At 34.7% G+C, this 22471-nt stretch overlaps 1 protein-coding gene and 1 long non-coding RNA gene across 2 annotated transcripts in view; both read left to right on the top strand.

Moving 5' to 3' along the window:
* Positions 1–12517, top strand: part of LOC109057555 (ral guanine nucleotide dissociation stimulator-like 1) — a 13997-nt gene extending 1480 nt beyond the window's left edge. Inside the window, exons 2-17 of the mRNA XM_042719652.1 lie at positions 2623–2897; positions 3796–3840; positions 4095–4264; positions 4402–4544; positions 4629–4835; positions 4995–5098; positions 6046–6130; positions 6888–6959; positions 7057–7143; positions 7874–7906; positions 8262–8383; positions 8737–8829; positions 8935–9058; positions 10175–10462; positions 11747–11861; positions 12017–12517. Of these exons, the coding sequence (XP_042575586.1) occupies positions 2623–2897; positions 3796–3840; positions 4095–4264; positions 4402–4544; positions 4629–4835; positions 4995–5098; positions 6046–6130; positions 6888–6959; positions 7057–7143; positions 7874–7906; positions 8262–8383; positions 8737–8829; positions 8935–9058; positions 10175–10462; positions 11747–11861; positions 12017–12162 (2109 nt within the window). The 3' untranslated portion in view covers positions 12163–12517. The remainder of the gene's footprint in view (positions 1–2622; positions 2898–3795; positions 3841–4094; positions 4265–4401; positions 4545–4628; positions 4836–4994; positions 5099–6045; positions 6131–6887; positions 6960–7056; positions 7144–7873; positions 7907–8261; positions 8384–8736; positions 8830–8934; positions 9059–10174; positions 10463–11746; positions 11862–12016) is intronic.
* A 3155-nt stretch (positions 12518–15672) lies between these two features.
* Positions 15673–18623, top strand: LOC122136873. The gene is made up of 4 exons (XR_006154368.1): positions 15673–15884; positions 15970–16026; positions 18202–18279; positions 18368–18623. It is a non-coding gene; the product is annotated as an uncharacterized LOC122136873 (long non-coding RNA).
* Positions 18624–22471: the final 3848 nt, after the last annotated feature.

Genomic DNA, 22471 nt, shown 5'->3' with positions numbered 1-22471 from the left:
TCTTTCTTTCTTCTTCTTTCCATGTGCATTTTAAATTATTTAAAGTAATATCTTTCTTTGTATGTATTAGGTATATATAGATATGCGTGTATATAGAGAGATAGATATAGAGATATAGATATAGAGAGAGAGAGAGAGAGATAGATATGTGATATAGAGAGTAGATTTTTTAAGAGAGATAGAGAGAGAGAGAGAGTATGTGATAGAGAGAGAGAGAGAGACACACAATGTGATAGAACTTTTTGAACATTTGACAATGAGAAATGTTTTTTTTGTGCCCAGTGTTGTGTGTCCTGTGCCTCTATTTTGTCTGCTGTGAGATTTGGGCTGGTGAATGTGGGCAACAGACGTTAAGCCAGAGTAAATGACCGCGTCAGCAGCACTTCCAGTTCAGCTTTTGTTGAACAGCTTATTTTGTTGAGGGGAAAAAATTCTCATGTGCCAGTTCTGTGCTTTACTGACAACACACATGGCCTGGACTATTTGTTGAGCATCAGAAAGCAGACATTATTCTTTTCCTGGTCCTTGAATAAAAGCCAGTTTCTCTCACATCTTGCTATCTGATGGCAGATGCCCATGACCTTGTGTGATCGAGTGAAAAATGTTATGAATGTGTCTACAGTAACCATTCACGTGTGGTTTAGAGGAGATATAGAGCTGAAAGAACACTGAGAATGGGCATGTTTTGGAAAAAGGACAAGATAAAATGGTTTGAAAAGGTTTTGAGAGACAGAATCATTGTGCTTGTCATATCATGCAGCTTTAATGTTTTTTATGTATAATAATATGTTTAGCGTCCCAGGCTGAAAATACAAGGTCCCAGGTGCATGTCCTTTGAACTGAAGTGCTGTTCCTCTTGAGCTGTAGACAGCTTCTCATTAGCTGTAGTGTTTGTTCAGTGGAATTAATCAAAAGACATTTCTTTTTTTATTTATTCATCAGGAAAGACTCATGTTATATTCAGATTGTGAGTGACAATAGTCATGAGGCAGACATGCTGTTTCAAATAGCCACTGCCTTAAAAAAAAAAAAAAAAAAAAAAAAAAAACAGTTTTAAACTTTGCTGGCCACCCAGAACACCCTAGCGACTGCAATTATTCCTTTTTCTTTTTTCAAGCACTTTGGATTTGAACAGTAGTCTCTTGTTTTGCTTGCTTGTGTTTTCACATCTTCAGCTCTCGTCTTGTTTATCCTTTTAACTTGGTAATAATGGGCGGTAATTGATAGTTTTGAGTGTCACAGCAGCTCATAATAGTAGTTTACGGTGAGCTGAGCACATAACCCACACTCAGCAGCAGGACTGATCCTGAAGTGTGCTTGTGTGGACTTGCCCTAATGTTACAGTCACATCAGCTGCTTGTCAGAATGACTCTTTGTCCTCATGTCTGTGGTTTGCAAATCCATGCTGCTTTTAGCTGACAGGCCGGTCCCCAGTGTTGTTATACAAATAATGCATTATGGGGAGTGTTTTTTGGTTGATATTATTTGATTTAGGATATAGCCCATCCATTTAGGTGCTATGCTATAGTTTGCATTAAGGTCTCTTGCTTAACTCAAATATTTGTAATATGAAGATTTTAAAATGTATACAGATTAAAGAATACATTAAAGTTTAGGGTCAGTAAGATTTATTTATTTATTTATTTGTTTATTTTTATTTATATTTACATATGAATATTTTTATCCAGCAAGAATGCATTAAATCGATTGAAAGTGATAGTTTTCTACATTGATAAAAAATAAATGTTTCTTGAGCAGCAAATCAGCATATTAGAAGGATTTCTGAAGAATCATGTGACGCTTCAGACGGGAGTAATGATGCTGAAAAAATAGCTTTGTATCACAAGAATAAATTACATTTTAAAATATATTCAGATATTACTGTTTTTTTTTTTTACTGTAGTTTTTAAACTCTGGAACAAGTGTGTATTTTACTGTAGGTGTTGCAACTAGGTGGTCACTATTTCTATTTTGTTTTCACCATAATTAATCATATATTTATGTCAGATATTTAATATAATCTCTAAATTATACGAATAATTCCCTCAAAAATGAAAATGCTTTAATTCTTAAAAAAAAAAAAAATCCTCTTCAAAACTAAACTAAACTAAAAACAAACTAAACTAAGCACTAAACTAAACTAAACTAAACTAAACTAAACACTAAATCAAATAAACTAAACTAAACTAAAATAAAAACTAAACTAAACTAATCTAAACACTAAACTAAACTAATCAAACACTAAACTAAACTACACTAAACTAAACTAAACTAAACTAAAAACTAAACACTAAACTAAACTACACTACACTACACTACACTACACTACACTACACTACACTAAACTAAACTAAAAACTAAACACTAAATCAAACTAAACTAAACTTAACTAAAAAACAAAAAACAAAACAAGTTTATATTTGGAACAATGCAGATAAGTAAAAATAGAAAATTGTAACAATTTTTATTTGGTGAACTACAGTAGCCTATTATTACTACTGTATTATTATTATTAGTAGTAATGTTATTTATCACTACAGTATTATTATTAATAGTAGTAATTTTTTTTTTTTTATCACTAGAGTATAATTATTTGTAATGTTTTTCATATCTGTGGCAAAGGAGCCTGTTCAGGAGTGGGGTGAGGAGCATGAAGACGGGGCGGTGTTTGGGATCACCCTGCGCAGGGAGCCGGTCCAGCAGTCGGCCGGTCCCACAGAGGCGTTCGTTCAGTACCGAACATGTAAAGTACGCAGGTTAAAAGCGGCTACGCTGGATAAGCTGGTCTCTCACCTTCTGGACCCCTGCTGTCAGGAGCAAGACTACGGCAGGATACTGCTGTCCACGTATCGCACCTTCACCAGCTCCAACAAACTCATCGAGATGCTCCTCCAGAGGTGTGTGTTTAGATGTGTGCACATGCAAATGTGAGTTTGTGATGGCCAGCTGCATTTGCTTATCTCTAGTTTGTGAGTGCTGTTTTTTTCCCTACATCATTAAGATATGTCATCACTGACCACTTCCTTAAACTCTGTTTCCATTGGTCATCTCTGAGGGTTCATGGCTTTATATACTTATATACTATATTAATTATGCAGTGCTTAATGCTATATTTCACATACTTAATTTAACGCTTGGTTTGTAAAAGCCTCTTCATTAAATCAGCCAGACAAATGACAGAATATGACAGACTTGTCTGAAAACATTTAGAATAATTAATTTATATGTTGGTTTTTTATGGAATCTTAATTAATACAGTTGTTATACATATATACCATATAAACCTAATTACATTTATTTATTTACTTATTAATTGTACTATTAGTTACTGCACTATTTTTATCACAATTTATTCATGTATTTGTTACACATTTTTTATTTATTGCACTATTTTTATTTATTTATTTATCACACTTTATTTATTTGTTGCACAATTTTTATTATTGCACTATTTTTATTTATAGCACTATTTTTATTTATCACACTTTTTGCATTTATTTTATTTATTTATTTAGTAAATGTGTCTTTTAGATATTTTTACTGGAAAACAGTGCAGGTACTAATAAATAAAGGCTTAAAGCAGTTCTGCATCAATCTTTATTTCATTCTTGAGCATATAAAATATAAAGGTGTGTCTTGGCAGTTTGATCTATAGCTACTGTCTCTTTTTACACTGTTTTGTCGAGACGGTTTTATGACAAGTCGTCTTCAAATAATTAACACAAACAGTACTGGTAATGTTTATACATAAATAGTATTTGTAAAGAACTGTACTTTTTCATTTTTTCCTAATAGGGAACACCTTGCCTCTGCGGTTGACAGCACCAATTACCCTAACAGGTAAAAATATACTCTGATAATAGGATTTTTGTCAACTTTAACCTTTAATGTTAAGTATACTAAACTGTCATTGTTGATTTACAAAGCTGATGTGTGTATTATACACACACGTCGTCATGTAGTCTATACTGTATATTATAACTGTGTTTATATAAAACACTGTGGCTCTTTTGTGCTGTCAATTTGTACAGTTTCTATAAAACAGTTTTGAAAATACAGTTTCAATATTTGCTTCTTTCCTGGTTTCCTCACAGCTCTTTGTGGACTGTGCTCCAGATGTGGCTGGAGGAGTACAGTGATGATTTGAGGGATGCTCCCATGCACTCGTCCCTGCGTCTCATGTGCTTACAGCTGAGAGGACACCCCGCTCTCTTCCCCCTGGCCAAGCACTATGAAACGCTCCTTAAGAACTTTCAGGCTGAAGGTCATTGTTGGATAATCTGTTGTGAATTTTCACTTTTTTTATTTGATTTGTACATCATTTTTAGTTTTTTATTGCTATAAAAATGTGTGTAGATCAACATTTAGAACCTCTTGAATTGGTGTCTTTTGCGCATCCAGATGTTGTGGCAGGTGGTCCAGTTGATCAAATACAAGAATCAGGCTTGAATAAAGGGGTGAGAGACTATGAGTCAGATAACCTGGCGGATTTCATGGGTTTCTCTGTTACGGATGTCGCTGAACAGCTCACGCGAATGGACGCTGTGAGTGCAAGTTTTTATTGTTTGCTTCTGTATGACTCCTCGTGGTCATATAGACTTGTAATGCTGGTGTTCCTGATGTTGTAGGACCTGTTTATGAAGGTGGTCCCTTTCCAGTGTCTGGGTTGTGTGTGGTCTCAACGGGACAAGAAGGAGAACCTCTCGCCCACTATTTGGGCCACCATCGCCCAGTTCAATGCAGTCACCAACTGGGTCATCACTTCTCTTCTTCGATCCTCGACATCTGTCGCACAAAGAGCCAGAGTCATTGAGAAATGGGTTCGGATTGCACAGGTTCGCTCTTTTTAGAGACAGCTGCAGGTTTAAATGATCTTCAATGTTTCAAAGTCACTCTCGTGCTATCCCTGTGAGATTAATTAGTCTTTTTTTTAAAGACTCTTTCAAAGATCATATGAAAAATTGTGTTAAAGAATGACTTTTCTTTTCACACAGGTGTGCAGAGAGCTGAAGAACTTCTCTTCTCTTAAAGCCATTTTGTCTGCCCTTCAGTCCAACCCCATCTATAGACTAAGGAAGACATGGGCTGCTGTCAGCAGGTACAGAAATACACAAATATTATGGGCTTTTATGGTCGCTATAGTCTCATACAGTGTTGGGGAGTAACTATTATATGTAACAGAATTATGTAATTTAATTACAAAATAAATGTAACTGTAGTCTGTTACAGTTACTGAGAAATAATGTGTAATTACAGTTACTTATGAAAATGTTAACAATTAAAATGGGAGTTACATCTGAATATTTACAAACACACACACACACACACACACACACACACATTATGAAGATTTTAATTGAATTTATTTTATTTGTTTTATTTACTGATTTGTATTGTGTGATATGGTTTATGAGTTTGGGTTAAGGAGTTTAGGACATGTTTTATTTCATATTTTTTTTTTATATTTTTTTTTTTATGTTTATATTTTTTTTTTTCCAAAGCATTGTTAGATGCCCGTCATAGCTATGTAATGTTTTGATTTCAAAAACTGTATCATAGCTATTAAACTACATCTTATGATTTTAAATCTGTAATTTACCTCACAGTAAAAAAAGGTGCTAAAGTCTGATTTTGCAGTGGCTGTGATTTAAAATTAAATGATTACAATCTTAATTCAAGTGATTTTGAAAGTCTACTGTAAGTGCTACTGTAAGGTTAGCCCGGACTGCTTTAAATGTTTGAAAATGATTAAAAACATTTTTTTAGAAATTTCGAAAAGTAATGAAAATCAACAAATCTAATCAGTTACTTTAATAAAGTAATTGCAATAGTTACACTTCTTATTACATTTTAAAAAGGGTAACTTGTAATCTGTTACCTATAACATTTCAAAAGTAGCCTTCCCAACACTGGTCTCGTATAGCTGGGTTTGTTCTCTAAATATTTTTTTTTTATTTGTATTTTTTTGTGATATCTTTAGACGTTTTTGTAAAACGTTATGGTTAAGCCATATTTTGTTGTAAACGTCTGATTCTGTATCTCCAGAGAGGCCATGTCTGTCTTTGAGAACCTGTGTGAAACCTTCCCAGATGAGAACTGTGTTCTGACCAGCCGAGAAATCTTTGTGGATGTAAGCTATATGAACACATCAGTGTTATTCCAGTATTATTTATATACCATCATCATTTTTATTAATATTTTTTATTATTTTACATTTTAATTTTTATTGTAATTTTATAATGCGCATTTGTCAATTTCATTAGTGTTTTTTTTTATATTTTATTTATTTCAGTTTTAGTTTGAATAATTTTAGTACTTCAGTTTAAACATATTTACTTCAGTTGGTTCACAAGGCAACATTTCCAACTTTTTAATATAATATTTATTTCAGCTTTATTTCATTTGCAAAAACTAATAGATTTAGTTAATAATGACAGCACTGGGACATTGTGCTACCTGATGAAAGATCACGATGATCAATACGCCTTGAATAGACTTTGCTGTTTTTATCCAGGTTTTTGAAATCAGTTCAAGCGACATGTGAATTTAATTTAGTGTTCTTTTACAATTTCAAGTGGAAGACCTTTGATCCCACATTTGGAGTTCTTTTCTCTCTTAATCCACTTATGATATTATGGACTGAGACACAGGTGATGTTTGTCTAAAACTGACGTCTCTGTTCGAGCAGAGTGTGCTGAGATTATCAGAGCGATGACCTGATCTCAGAGTTCACATGAAAGCATTGTTCTTATGATCGATGGACAAATAACAAAGGGCTCAGATTAGACTATTTTACCTACAGTAGTATTTGTTTATGCTATGTGTTTTAATAATTATTAGAGTGTGACCTCTTAGCTTGACTACATGCTATGTCTCACATATTTTAGGATGGGAGTCAAACTGACATGGATAACACTACCCCCAAAACATCCAAGAGATGCCCTCTAACGAAACAGATGGTAAAGATGACGACAGATGGCACTCTTTTTCTGTTGAATAATCAGTGTTTTTGAGTGATGCTGTTCAGGTGATTAACAGCAGAGTGTTTTCTTACAGAGCTCAGCTGGAGGGACGGTTCCATATCTGGGGACATACCTTACAGTACTGACCATGCTGGACACGGCCCTACCGGACACTGTGGAGGTGAGGCTGGAATCAGAATCATGTTTGTTTAGAAATTACTGAGTGCTTGCCTTTATTGGTGATGCTCATGCAACATATTACATTTTCATTGCTTGGCATACACCTAGTAACTCCCTAGTAACCATACACTAGCACAAAATGCCCTAAAAACACCCCAAACACTATAGCAGCATATAACTGGGCACTGAAATCAGCAGAACACCACAGTAGCTACAGTACCTTGCAGCCACTTAAAAACTTCTTAATGGCTGTCCAGAACACCCTTTCAACACCCTAGCAACACCTTAGCAACAGCCTAATAAGGCCCTAACAACACTCAAAATACCCCTAGCAGAGAATGTGCTGAAAAACACTCAGAGAACACTAAAAGCTACATTATTGCGTGCTAAAAACATACAGAACACCCTAGCGACACTCAGACTACTTTAGAAGAAAATGTGCTAAATCCACTTAGAACATCATAGTAGCTGCATTACAGTGTGCCTAAATATCATGCCCAAAACCCTAGCAACACTCTAGTGACCAGCCAAAACACCCTAGCAACTGCATAGCAACTAAGGAAAAAAACAATAGCAGACACCTAGCAACACCTTGATGATTGCATCATTCATATTTTCTTTTGAAAATGTAAATTAGTTATTTTTATATCCATTTTTTTTTTCATTTGGATACACATGCAGAGTTGTCATTATGTGTCATTGTGATTTATTTCTGTTAATACTATTAACAGGGTGGCCTCATTAACTTTGAAAAGAGGAGACGGGTGAGTACTTCTCTTTGTTTATCTTCTGAACTGTCTAATTAAATATACTTAAAGTGAGCCGTCTTTGTCCAGATGTTGTTGTTGCTATAGATTTGGTGTGATCTTAAAGAGCCCGTTCTGAACAAATGTGAACTCCTCTGTAAAGCGTTGGTTTGACGTTGGCACTGTAGAGATAGCTTTATGTTTACAGAGCACTCTCTTCTTCTGAAGGCACACACTGATCTCATGACTGATTATTTGTGCAGGGTGTGTTATGTAACAGTCATGGCTTTGTTCCTTGTATTCCTCTTTAATCTTTTGCTCTGTTGCTGCTTTGCCTCTTCATTTCATGGGAATTACTCCCACTGTTTTGCAGGAATATGAGATTTTAAAGCAGATCCGTCAGCTGCAGGCCTTGTGTTCCCAGTATGTTTTACCACATCATCCTCAGATCGCTGCCTGGCTACAGAGTCAGAAACTGCTATCGGATCAGGAGAGGTGAGACTGCAAAAATATTATATCATTTGTAATAATATAAATATAAACAAACACAAAATGAAAAACAACGGAATGAAGTGTAATCTTATATAACCGAACAAAACAGTCTTAAAAATGGTAAAATAAATAAAAATAAATAAAAGATAAAATAAAATACAAATATAAAATATTTCAAATATAAAAATATTAAGTAAATAAATAAATAAAAAAGAATAGAAATCTGAAGTTGAAGTATTTTACAGCCTAAACTTTTGCAAATAATTTTATAACTTTAAAGAGATTCCCTCCAAAATCTGGTATGACATTACTCCTTTTCCTAGATTTGAATTGTGCTTATGTCTCCCCGTCCTCAGCTATGAATTTTCCAGACAGCTGGAGACTCCTCATGACACTTCTCCATCCAACAGCGGTTGGAGTCACCGAACTCTCGCCAAAAAGCTCTCATCGTGAGTATAAGTTCAGCTTAAACACCATTTTAACTTAAGTTTGCTGCGACTGTCCTGTCAGCTGCAAGCTTTTATAAACATAATATAGGAGAAATCTGTTTGCAGGCTCTTGACAGGGAACGAGGAGTCCAAAAAGAACGCAGACCAGATCAGTGTGTCCTCGTCAGGATCCAGCGGCTCTGAAATTGAGGAAATATCCGCTTCTCAATCAGCGTCTTTTATATCACCGGTACTTGTGTGTGAACACATACACATTTACATTTATTCATTTAGACAGCGTGTATTTAGACATCAGTAGGGACTTTCACTTTTTTATTCCTAATAAAAACTAAATATTTTAATACACCTCTTTTCAGATTTAGATATAAATGAATGTATCTTGAGCAGCAAATCAGCATATTGGCATGATTTCTGAAGGATCATGCAACACTGAAGAAAAGAGTAATGATGCTGAAAATTCAGCTTTGATCACAGGAATAAATTACATTTTAAAATATATTCAAATAGAGTAGGATCATGCAACACTGAAGAAAAGAGTAATGATGCTGAAAATTCAGCTTTGATAGGAACAAATAGAGTTATTTTTCGATTGTGATATGTTTATGACCGTTTTTTATTACCGTTTTTACTGTGTTTTTGATCATGCAAATGCTTCGGTGAGCATAAGAGCCATTTTATGTCTTTTAAGGTCATCGAGATATTATCACTGTTCACTTCTAAGGACTCTGACATCATTACTAAAGCTTCTGTCCTTGTTTTTAATATCCCCCCTGCTCGTGTTTACGTCGCTGCCAGGACTCAAGCACAGCATTAAAAAGTGTGCTTTGTCTCAGGAGTCATGCCCTCTGCACCGTATTCAGGGACAGATAGACGTCAGCACTTGAATGCTTCAAATTCTTTAAAATATTTGTCCTAATCGCTTCCATCGTTTGAAGCTGCTGTTAAGTTTTGAAAAGTTTTAATAAAATGTTGAATGCTCTTTCACAACATTACATTCATGCTATATGCACTGAGGCTACATTTTAACAAGATTGAACCCATAACCTTAGTGCATTCAGCAGCATCCTCTATTTTCTGTCTAGCTGGTTCCATATGCTTTCATTCTCCTCGCATAATAAAATAATTTAAGCTCACATCAACAAAACTGATGTTATTTTATCATTCAGTCATTATAATGACAGCTAAACTCTACATTATCCCTCACAAAGTTAAGTCACCTTGTTTTTATCCATATCTAATCATCCAAATCTATTTGTACCAGTACTGAACTGTTGCTTCACACTTGAAAATGACTGTGATGGTGCCTGGTGATCTCTAAAATGTGACTGTCTCCTCTCCTCTCCAGTCTCTTTCCAGCTGTGCTCAGAACGCTGAGGCTTTTCCCTCGTCTTCCTCTCCTGATTCCTCCACCATGTCCAGTTCATCCTCCAGCTCTCAGCAGGACCTCAACCTGAATCCATCTTCCTCCTTCTCCTCCTCTTCAGCGTCAGCTGACCCTCACCTGGTCTCGTCCCACAAGCGCTCCGTCTCCATGACCTCCCTGCCCTTCTACAACAGACAGGTGGACGACTCGTGCATCATCAGGGTCAGCGTGGAGTTCTGCAACAATGGAAACATGTACAAGAGCATACTGGTGAGTATGGGACAGGGACAGCGTTTTTTTAGGACAGACTTTCTCATTTAATAAGTGGTAACTAACTATAGATATTGTACAATACATGTATTAATACATACTGTACAGCATCTATATATATATATACACACACACACACACACACACACACACACACACACACACACACACACACACACACACACATACATACATACATACAATTATTTAATTATATGTATACGTGTACTGTGTGCGCGTGTGTGTGTAAACAATTATACAATTTAATTAATTAAATTATTAATTGAATAATACACACACACACACAATTTTTACAAATAATAATGATGACAATAATAATATTAATAATGGTAATGTATTCTTGCATCTCTAGCATTATTTTGGTTTGAAATAATATTTAATAGTATATGTATATACATACACAATTAATGAAATTAATAATGGAATTAATAATAATAATAATAATAATAATGTTATATAATAAAAGTAATAATAATAATTATTTCCTGCATCTCTGATATCTGACTAGTTAGAGATATAATTGTATGATTATTATTTTTATTATATGTAAATATATAATAAAAAATAATAAAATGAATGCAAGAACTGGCCAGTAACATTTTTATATAGATCTAAGTATAAAAGATTGATAATATGTTTCAAACTCTGTGACCTGGTTTTATGAGTGTTTTAAAATAAGATATTTCAGAAAATGGATCTCAGTAATTTGATATTATAAAAACAAAAACAAAGAAACAAACAAAAACACCCCCGCTGTTTTGGGTATCTTAATGGAAATAAACTATCACTGAGATTGTTTCAACCATGGTTGACAATAAAGATGTATTGTATTGTATTGAATTGTATTGCTTTTGACACCATTACAAATGCTCTGCCAAACACAAAGAGGAAATTTTCTTTTAGATATTCAGCTGAATTAGTATTCATTACGCAGCCTAAGAAAATGCATTCTTGCTATTTACAGGTGCAATTTAACACCTTCTTTATTTGCTACTTCTTCATCATCATCATCAAATGCATAATCAACAAGCTGTATAAAAGGTTGTTGTTTGTTAAATATAAATGTAACTATTCATACGATTCAGTGAAGATCATCGTTCAAAACCTATTCTTTATCCTCCTCTGTTGAATATCAGCTACGAAAGATTGTGGAATATTTCTTTCATTTCTTGAGTTTCTGTAAATATTTAGCAAAAACTGGATGGTTTCTGTTCTGTCTCAACTGGCTTTTATGATGTTTTTTCACCATGATTTCTTGCACAGTTGACCAGTCAGGATAAGACGGCCCAGGTAATCCAGAGAGCTCTGCAAAAACACAACCTGGAGGATGTTAGTGAGCAGGACTTCACCCTCATACAAGTTCTGGCCCAAGGCAGAGGTAATGATAACTCATTTAAACAAATAAAGTGTGTCATTATTAAATTAGAGGAAGTTCAGAAACCCATATTTTAAATGAAATCTATGAATGTAAGGTTAATCTTATGTTGTTTATTAAAATTTTTTTTATAATTCTTATTCATATTTTTGTCATAGAGTTGCATATTCCAAAAAAGGCCAATGTATATTATGCCATGTCTACATCAGCCAACTACGACTTCGTTCTACGTCGATGCCCAAAAGGCCAGCGGAAACAACTCATGCGCTCTGTTTCACTGTCATCAGGACGAGCCACAAAATAACAGAGTTATTCAGCTTTGATTCTGGAGGACTCATATTTAATGCAACAGTTATTGAAATCTGTCAAGACATGTCATTCAGACACAAATGAAGAAAAAAAAATATTTCTGGCATATTTCACCTTGGGATTTGATGAGGACTTCAACAGCATTCACAAGCTATTTTTCTGTGGTTGTGAGATGAATTTCTGGGTGGAACAGGATACTTGGTTAATGAGCTTCAAAGGAATAGTTCAACCAAAAATTAACATTTGCTCACCCTCAGGTCATCAAAGAAGTAAATGAGTTTGTCTCTTCATCAGAACAATTGCAGAAACTGAGCGTTGCATCACTTGCTCACCAAAGGATCTTCTGCAGTGAATGGGTGCCGTCAGAATGAGAGTCCAAACAGCTGATAAAAAATTTTGCAGTGATTGGGTGGAGTCAGGTTGATTTTCCAAACAGTTTTTTTTAATTTTTTATTTTTGAAATGTTGATTATTTGTAAAATGCAAGTCCTCTATCCATAATTTTGCACTGGAAAAGTAATCTCTTCTGAATCAGGAGAGAAATATGCACAGTTCAAGCACTGTTTAAAAGCAAAAGGCAGTCCTAAACATTTCTAAACAAATATGTCTGTGGATTTTGATGTGAGAGGACTATTTCACTGTAAGAAGTGTTATTTATTGACTCGTATCTTGGACAGAAGTGACTGTTTAAAGTTAAAATGTGTCAATGATAGATTTGTTTCTTACAAACACACAGCTTTTTAACCTTTCAAGATGTTAATTGATGGACTGGGGTGGTGTGAATTACTTGTGGATTACTGTGATGTGTTTGATCAGTTGTTTGGACTCTCATTCTGACGGCACCCATTCACTGCAGAGGATCCTTTGGTGAGCAGCTGATGTAATGCTACATTTCTATGAATCTGTTCTGATGAAGAAACAAACTCATCTACATCTTCAATGGCTTGAGGACGAGAAACATTTTAGCAAATTTTTATTTTTGGGTGAAGTATTACTATAAGCATGCATTTAATTGGATTGTGAAAGGTTGAAATATCAGGGCTTGGTGACGTTATTGCATTTTGATGAACAGTTTGTTTCCTTGGAATAACAAGCACCAATGAACCATGCATGATACAACCAGGAACCTGAAGTAAGTAAATAGCATCAATGATGTTGACTGTAGGGCTCTTCAGTGGAAAGACAAATATCACGGGTTCAGTTTCATGAACTCATAACCCAGGCACTTTAAATTGTTTTAAGTGACAAGAGACAGATAACAAAAACAGCACCTTCTTGAATTCCTCACATTCAGGGCAGTGATAATGGGATGAAGCAAAGTTTCTCAATGACCTTCAGCTCTCATTCTCTGCCTGTCATAATGAGACAGCCTAACCAGATACATTGAACGATAATGCACTAACTTTGAATTGAAACACAATCATACACCTAGAGGCCTGGGATGAGACACTTACATAGGTCAGTGTCTATACAGACTGCTTGTGGATAACACATTATCAGTTCACAGTGTTCCTGATTACAGCATGATGATGGTGTGTGTGTGTGTGTGAGTGAGAGAGAGAAGACCAGCCGCTTCAACAGGTGCAGTGGCATTCCAGAGGCACACTTTCACATCCACTGTCATGTGTGATTTCATTTACATGTCATTTGATGAATCCATTTTTATGAGGTAGTGTGGCAGCATTACTGAACATTCAGTGGATATTTTTATACCATGTTTTATATCCTTCTTCATCAGCATCGAATTCAAGCAACTTGACTCCAATTAGTCTGGGCTTTTACGGACTTATACAAGCTCTTGCAGAGTAGAATTAAGAAGATAAATTATATTATCGCTCAAATACATCTTAATGTAGATATGTTAGTAAAACAATATTTATTTATATTAGTTAATGTTGAAAATGTTAGATATAATGCTATGTAAAATATGCGATGGTATCATTTTATTTTATTTTATTTTATTTTATTTTATTTTATTTTATTTTATTTTATTTTTATTTTATTTTATTTTATTTTATTTTATTTTATTTTATTTTATTTTATTTTATTTTATTTTATTTTATTTTACACTGAGTGTATTCTGAACCCTGCAACATTTCACTGATGGATTTGTGCATTTGTGTCTGAAAAACATTGCATCAGTTCTTTTGATATTTTGTGATCACTCGATGTAAAACACAGAAATGAAACGGTCGCCCATCCAAAACTGCAATAAACACAATCTACATGCTGAGCTGCGATGAAAGATGGTTGTGCACAGATTTATGTGGATTTGCTGTGATGTAAAAAGAGGTGCTCATGGAACTGAAATGAGCTATTAGAAAATGCTTTCCATGGCTGATTATGCTATACAGTCTCTGCACTATAGCAAGATGCATCCAAAGTCACAATTGCACAATGTGCTAGGCACCTAAACAGTCTTATATGGAACCATGATTAGCTTATCTTAAAGCAGTTTTGCATTTTGAAGACCTGACCACAGCATGACGATATCAGTGATTTAGCAGATCATATGTGGAGAAATTAATCTGATAAGAAATCTGATTCATGGAAAGGCTTTTGCTTCTGATTCTCTGGAAATGGCACAAGCTTTGGCCTATGAGCAGAAACCAAGATTAACTAATGTACAATACTGAGCCAAAAGTAAAGGATTTGTGTGTCTGGGCTCCTAGACAGTCCAACACACTTTCACTGATTTAGACACCGCTGTTCTCTGCTTGTTATTGAATTATGGCCCATTTACATAAAATCATAACCCGGTACCTTGTTTTAAAAACTTGCTGTGATTTCTCATTCCTAGACTAACCTTTATCCTTAATTCAAATTCCAAATTAAAGTGTGAAATTTCTGTCAGTTAGCTAGATCCTAAAAGCATCTTTGTATATCGATGGCCACTTATAGGCCTATATTTTAGGATGTTATAGTAGATGACTGTGACATATTTTTATTATTTTTTTTTATTTTTTATAAAAGTATATAATAATAGGCCCTATTGCTTTTTTCAATTCAAAATGGTTCATCTGAGGGCTAAAATATTGTTATTTCCACCACCTAAGGAAAAAAAAAATCATGATAAATTGTCATAAGAATGAGACATGAAGTCTAAATTCTGTAATTTATGTAAGTTAGAATTATGAGATAAGTAATTAATAAGGGCATGAAATGTCAAATTTATAACTGACTTTTTAGAAATGTTGATTTTTAAATTCATAATTACGACTTTGTCATAGTTTTTACTAATTTGTAAAAGAAATCAAATTTTCATCTCATAATTGTGACATATCTCATAATTCCGATTTATATGATAAATCATTGCTTTTAATGTCCAGTAAAATGAACGCGAATCAATAACGCTTACACATAGACACAGTGGCAGGCAATCATTCAATAGGCGTTTGATGACATAATTGATTGATCACCATGTGATCTTTAGTAGGCTAATAGACAGGGGCCTGAATGATTTAAAAGCCCTACTGACATACATTGGTCTATTTGAACGTGTTTCGACGCAGTTTTCTACAGGGATTCAGTGAGAAGAGACTCCTGCAGAAATAAATGTGGTTTACTAGTCGTTTATTGAAAGTGAGTTAAAATCACCGCAAGCACATTGTGGTTGTAAACTTTAGCCACTAGCCATTTTGTGGCTAAAAATATGAATGATGGATACATTGGGCGGACATAGCCTATGCTTTTCAGGGTTAAAGTGCCAAAAGTTGATGTAAGTCTTCAAAGAAATAGTGATTGGTTATAAATTTGTCTGTTTATTACTGAAGGGTGAAACTATTTGCTTTTAATGCTGTCAGGTCACGTAACATCAGTGGAGGAGGATGAAAACAGGGCAGGAGTGAGAGGTGGCGGAGGTGAGTGAGATACATGCACATGTTGGATGTTTTCAGTGTCGTCTAGGTCTGCATGCAAAAAAGATATTGTATCTGGATTTCAATATTTAACAGCCTCAAAGCCTCTACTTGGCATTTGTCCTCTAGTTCTGCCCAAATTTAAATGTCTGGACAAATCCTGAACCCAAAATTCTACCAAAATGTAGGCCTATTATTACTACTACTACTACTACTACTACTACTAGGCCTACAACTAAAAAAATATATATATATTCTAAATGGAATCATCCGCAGGATTCTCACAGTTACGAAAAGCTTAAGAATCTCAAGGAATTTCAGAAGTGAGTAGATTTCTGTACACAAAATACTCTATACTTATTTCTCATGTGTTTTTCTTTTGATTGGAAATGTCATGCGTATTTGGTGTGACTCTTTCTGCAGTTACATGATTACGCCAGTTGGTGGCGTCAAGTGACTGTCTTTGAGACAATGTGCAGGCTCTGTCAGTACCAGTAATAACGGGCAGTTCAGTTCCACTTATTTATATATTTGAAATGGAAAGGATTGGTCAAAATAATTAAAACAAAAACAAAAACTTGTTTGTTGCTTTGTATAAATCCAAAGGCGTTATAAAGCAGTGCTTCTCAGACCTGTCCCTGGGACCCCCTCAATATAAATTTTGTATGACCCCTCATTGAACACACCCAATTCAAGTCTTGCAGACTCTTCTGATGAGTTGAATCAGGTGTGTTAGATGAGGGAGACAAACAAAATGCAGTGCAGTGGTTGGGGTTCCCCAGGACAGGTTTTATGTACTGTAAGCTAACGTATTTTGGCCACTAGATGGCAAAAAAACGAAGCCATTTGAGAACATTTCAACATTGTGTAGTTACAAGTTGGGTGAATTCTATTTTTTATTTTTTTATTTTCTCTTTATCTTAAATTTTGGGCATGTGGATATTCACTGCTTCGTACTGAAATAATGACATCCTCAATACCGTTGGTGCATGTCGGAAGTTATTAACTTTATAGCAGAGGTGAGGTGAACGCTTTCAAACAGAATTAAGAAAGAATGTCAAACAATCCAAGAAAAAGAGAGGGAACAGCGCTGCATTCCAGCATGTTCAGTGTGTCTGGGTGGAAAAGACTGACTCACTTTCTGGCAGGTCTGTGGGGTTTTCAGTCCAGGCCCTGCGCCAGACAAGACAAGAGCTGGTCCTGAGTCAGTGCAACGTGCCTGGCCCAGACGGGCCCTGAGTGGGCCGCAGCGTGGGAGCGGACAGGGATATGGAGCACCCCATGATTAATCAGATCCAGCGGCCAGACAGTTTTACTGTCTACACTGAAAGTGAGCGATGTGACAACTAGAATGATGAAATCGAGCTTTAGTGTTTCTTTGATTACCATGTTCTGGTTTTAGTGTGCCGCATTGTTCACTGTCAGTGTAGATGGGAAGTTACAATCTAAACACATTATTTTGACTGCAGTTATTGAAATGTAATACAATCTAAACTTTAGGTTTAACAAAACATGTAAATAATCCAAGGATGTAACCACATACCCTACAGTTTAAAAGTTTTCGGTTTAATATTTTTGAAAAGATTCTTCTGCTCACAAAGGCTGCATTTATTTAATCGGAAAATACAGTAAAATCGGTAATATTGTGAAATATTATTGTAATTAAATAAGTTTTTTTTTTTCAATATATTTTAAGATGTAATTTATTCCTGTGATGGTAAAACCTCATTACTCCAGTCTTCAGTGTCACATGATCCTTCATAAATTATCACAATATGCTTATTTACTGCTCAAGAAACATTGTTTATTATTATCAGTGCTGCTTTATATTTTTGTGCAGTATTTGTAACCATTCAAAATCACTTTTAACTGATATTTTTTTGTTTTTCCATAATTATCATTTGCACACAATCATAATTTCACATTGTTATTATTATATTCCATATTTGATTTTGTTAGCTCTTTACCTGAATTGGCTGGTAACAGCCTTAAGAAAACAGCCATATAAAAACCAAAACATTACAAGATAAATGAGTTTTATCATAGTGATAAATGTTTTCATATTGATTTTATTGTTTTACAGACCGACCGGCTTCACAGGAAGTCAATAGTCTCGTAGTAAATCATGCCACTGTTTCTGTAATCCATGTTTACCTGACACATTCTTTCTATTTTAAGAGACAAATTGCCTTCTCACAAGGAAGCACGCGCAGACACAAGCACATGGATGCATGGATGTGTTTATAAAGGTTATGTGTACGTGCAAACACAGAGTCAGACACACATTTGCTCAAGCTTTTATGTATAAACACACCTACATTTATCATTACATTCTTTTGTCCAGCATCATTTAACAGGAACTCACACACAGACACAAGATGCAATGAGTCAACCAGAATGTGTTCAAGAGAAAGAGCTGAATCACAGGGAGTCTCATGAAAATAAGTCCCACGTAAGCACAACCTTGTTCAACATACACACACACAGAATCGATGCATGTGGCCTTATGCTGACAGTATCTCTATCAGAAAGCCTAAAAAAAGAAAATCTTATGTTGTTTTAAACATGCAAGCCTAATCCACATTTAAACATTTTCTCAATCTGCCCCATTACAGTAATGAGTAAAATTGAACAGTTGACCTACATTAAAATCCTGACCCCTAATTGGTGCGTAATGGTACTGCATCATATTAGCAACTGAATAATCACTCAAATTATGAAAAAATATTTATGAAGACTTATATGATAGTTTAAAAAAAAGTTATTTTAAATAAGTCATTTATTTGTATTGCATTCATTTGTTAAAAAAATACAGTACAACCATATTGTGAAATATTACAATTTGAAAATACTATTTTCTATTGTAATGTTTAAAAATTGTATTTATTCCTGTGATACAAAGCTGTATTTTCAGCATCATTACTCCAGTCTTCAGTGTCACACGATCCTCCAGAAATCATTCTAAGATGCTGATTTGCTGCTTAAGAAAAATTATCAATGTTAAAAACAGCTTAATATTTTTTTGTTTTTGCATAAACCATGATGCATCTTTTCTTTGAATAAAAGTTTGAAAGAACAACATTTATTTGAAATAGAAATGTAACATTATCTGTCTTTACTGTCATTTGATCAATTTAATGCATCCTTGCTGAATACTATATATATATATATATATATATATATATATATATATATATATATATATATATATATATATATATATATACTATATATATATATATATAATTATAATTATTTTTTTTAATATCTTACTGACCTCATTATTTTCAACATTAATGCTTCCTTATAAACCCGTATGTGTACCATTTACATATAGATCTTTATATTATTTCATACGTTTGGTTATTAATTTTCTTTTTTAGTGATTTATTTCAACTTTCCATATTGGACTCGGAACCATTTTCTTTAAATTATAATTTATAAAAAAAAAATTATCACTCAGAAAAGAAATACAAAACTTTCACTGATACCTTTTCAAAAGGCACTTTTATGTAGACATTAGTTTTTGAAGCACTAATATGTACTGTAGCTTTAAGGTACATATTGGTAATGGTAATAACCATTTAGGGGTAAATAAAGTACAAAGATGTACCTTTTAGCTTCAGTGACAGCTTTGCACCTTTTTTCTGCGAGTGTATAATATTCTGTCTCTCAGTCTTATTGCTTGTCTGTCAGTGTTAAAGTGTTGTATACGTGCCGTGGCCTGCTTACCAAAGTTTGCTGACCCCTGTGAAAAAAACGTATTGGCCGTGATACAAAAGTTGCTGCAATCAGGTCAGCTTTTGGGCTAATATCAACAGCTGTAGTTCTGATGAAAACCAAATACATAATACCAAGTAAAAATCACAGAGTTCACAACCTGTTGTGGGAGTATTTCTTATAAGCTGGAACTGACGCACTTGTCAGCAGAGAAGAAGATGGATGGTACAAATTACAGGCAAAACTAAACCCTGCAGCAAGGAAGTTGAAAATGAGAAGACGGCCCATCTTTCAAAATGACGACACACCACCAAATCAGCTATTCAGCGGCTGAAAGACAGGATGATAAATGTCCTCTATCACTCCTAAAATCCTGTAAATCTGTGGAATGATGAAACAAGGGTCAGCCAATGATCTCTATGCTCTCTTAATATTTCCCTCATGATGCATGTGCAAAATAAGCGAAGTATGAAAATCACTGCGATTTAACAGATAAAGGGTGAAATTCAGACAAAGGATGCTTTTATAGTAGTAAAGAAAGAGCTCACCAAGAAAGGGTTCTGTCACAGCCCTTAAACACATTCTTCTACGTTCTCATTGTTGAAAAGTACCATCTGTAAGCCAACATAAAATCTTAAAAATTGTAGATGTACAGGATTCAATATGAACTAGTGATGAGAGAAGGTGAATAATTCCAATTTATTTTTAGCAGCCTTATGATTTCCTAATAATAAGATCCCGGACATTCCTTGGCCAGGATTTCTAAACTTGCCTGAATGTGTTTTGCCCTACTTTTCCTGTTGATGTGCTTATACATTATATGTACGTTTATTTGCATTGATTTTACTTTTCTCTGTAGATCCTGCCTTCTTGTGAGACATTATAGATAGCCTAATTTAGAAATCCCGGTCAGGACATGTCCGGGATAAAGGGGATGTATGTTCACAATAACATACTTGTGCTCCTGTAGCTCAAGTGGTAGAGCATTGCGTTACGAAGCGCAAGGTTGGGGGTTCGATTCCCCGGGAACACATGATAGGTAAAAATTGATAGCCTGAATGCACTGTAAGTCGCTTTGGATAAAAGCGTCTGCTAAATGCATAAATAAAAATATAATAAATATATATATAAATATAACATATGTGGACATGTTAGGGGAATAAAAAAAACTACTGGATGTATTTAAGACTTTTCTCATAGAAAAACGTGGATTTTTCCTTGCATGAAGACACAAAACTAACATGAACAATATCATGTTTTTGTGTTCCTAAAGGATATGAAGCACTAGGTGGTGTAAAGTGACCGTCTTTATGTGCGAGTCAGTAGAGCGTTCATTTAACCGATTCATTCAAAAACGCAGGTTCATTCTCACATGAAACAGGAGAATGTCTTTGAATGAGTCACCGAATCATTCTTTGAAAGTTGCTGAATTATTCCGGAAACTCTCTACTAAGTCTTCCTCATTGCCACGGTTAAGCCATGCCTTTGTCTGGAATTATTTTAGTTGATGGAGCAAAGTGTACAAAAACATATCGGGCAATATTGCGTTGAGAGTGTAAGTTCCTCAATATAAAAGCAATATCACAAGCCGTTGCTGCTAGTTCTAATGTGATGATTTGTAAGTGCAGAAGTGAAAATATAGGTTGAGGAATATTCCTTATTTTACGTGTCATTTTTTTTTAGGATAATTAATAGGTTATTGTTGCAAAATTCTCACATCACCTACATTACCTTTTCCCCAATGAATCTGAAATTAATTGTCATTTTTGATAGAATTGCACATTTTACTAAATATTTAGACTAACTTGACTATAATTTTAGATTTGCAGCACCATTTATCACATTTAGCATGTTTACCCATGACTTTTTCCCCCAAAATCCCCTCATTGCAGAGAAAGCAGAAATTTTATATGTAATTTCATAATTATTTCTATTGTCTGGTATAAAATGCAAAAGAAATCTGATATTTTACACTTTTTAAAGTGTACTTAAGATCAATCATGTAAGTGGGCTTGAACTTTTAAGTGGCCTTTTGTTTAATTGAGATATATATTTATATATATAAGCTTTTGAAGTAGCCTACACTGCAAGTGCACACTGAATACAATTAAACACTGAATTGGGCTACTTTAACACTGTTGCTGCCGGTTATTTTTCATGTTTGCAGGTTTAAGCGACCCCAATAACATGATATTTAGTTTCTAAAATGCAAATTTCTCCATGGGAACCCTGCCAAAAAACAAAACAAAAAAACACTGTTTCCTTTCCACTTCTATCCTTGCCATTCTCTCATTTTGATGATGGCTTAATGTGTTTTCCGTGCTTTCGTTTGTGTGTGTGTGTGGAGGGGCTCCTTTAGGATGAGTCATTTGCTTACACTGGCCGCTCTCGCTCACACACGCTTGCTAGCAGCACATGGCCTGAAGACAGCACACACTCTCCATTCACGTGGTGGCCCTTCGTTGTCTCCCTCTCTTTCTTTTTCTGTCCATCAGAACACCTTCCTCTTCCTCTGCTTTTCCATTAACTTTATCAATGTTTTCGCTGTCATAACCTAGTTTCTCGGCAGATAACGTGAGTTACCTGCAGGGATTTAGTTGACCTTGTATCAACAATCCAATTTCAAACAAATCCGAACTCTGTTATTCCTGCTTGATTTGCCTTCAACTTATAGATACATTTGAATTGGTGCACAATGAATATTTATTCACAATTCATTTGACATCAG

This window comes from Cyprinus carpio, chromosome B3, assembly GCF_018340385.1.
Source record: "Cyprinus carpio isolate SPL01 chromosome B3, ASM1834038v1, whole genome shotgun sequence".
Classification (NCBI taxonomy): domain Eukaryota; kingdom Metazoa; phylum Chordata; class Actinopteri; order Cypriniformes; family Cyprinidae; genus Cyprinus; species Cyprinus carpio.
Note: the sequence above shows the minus strand (reverse complement) of the source record. Positions and strands in the feature narration are given on the sequence as shown.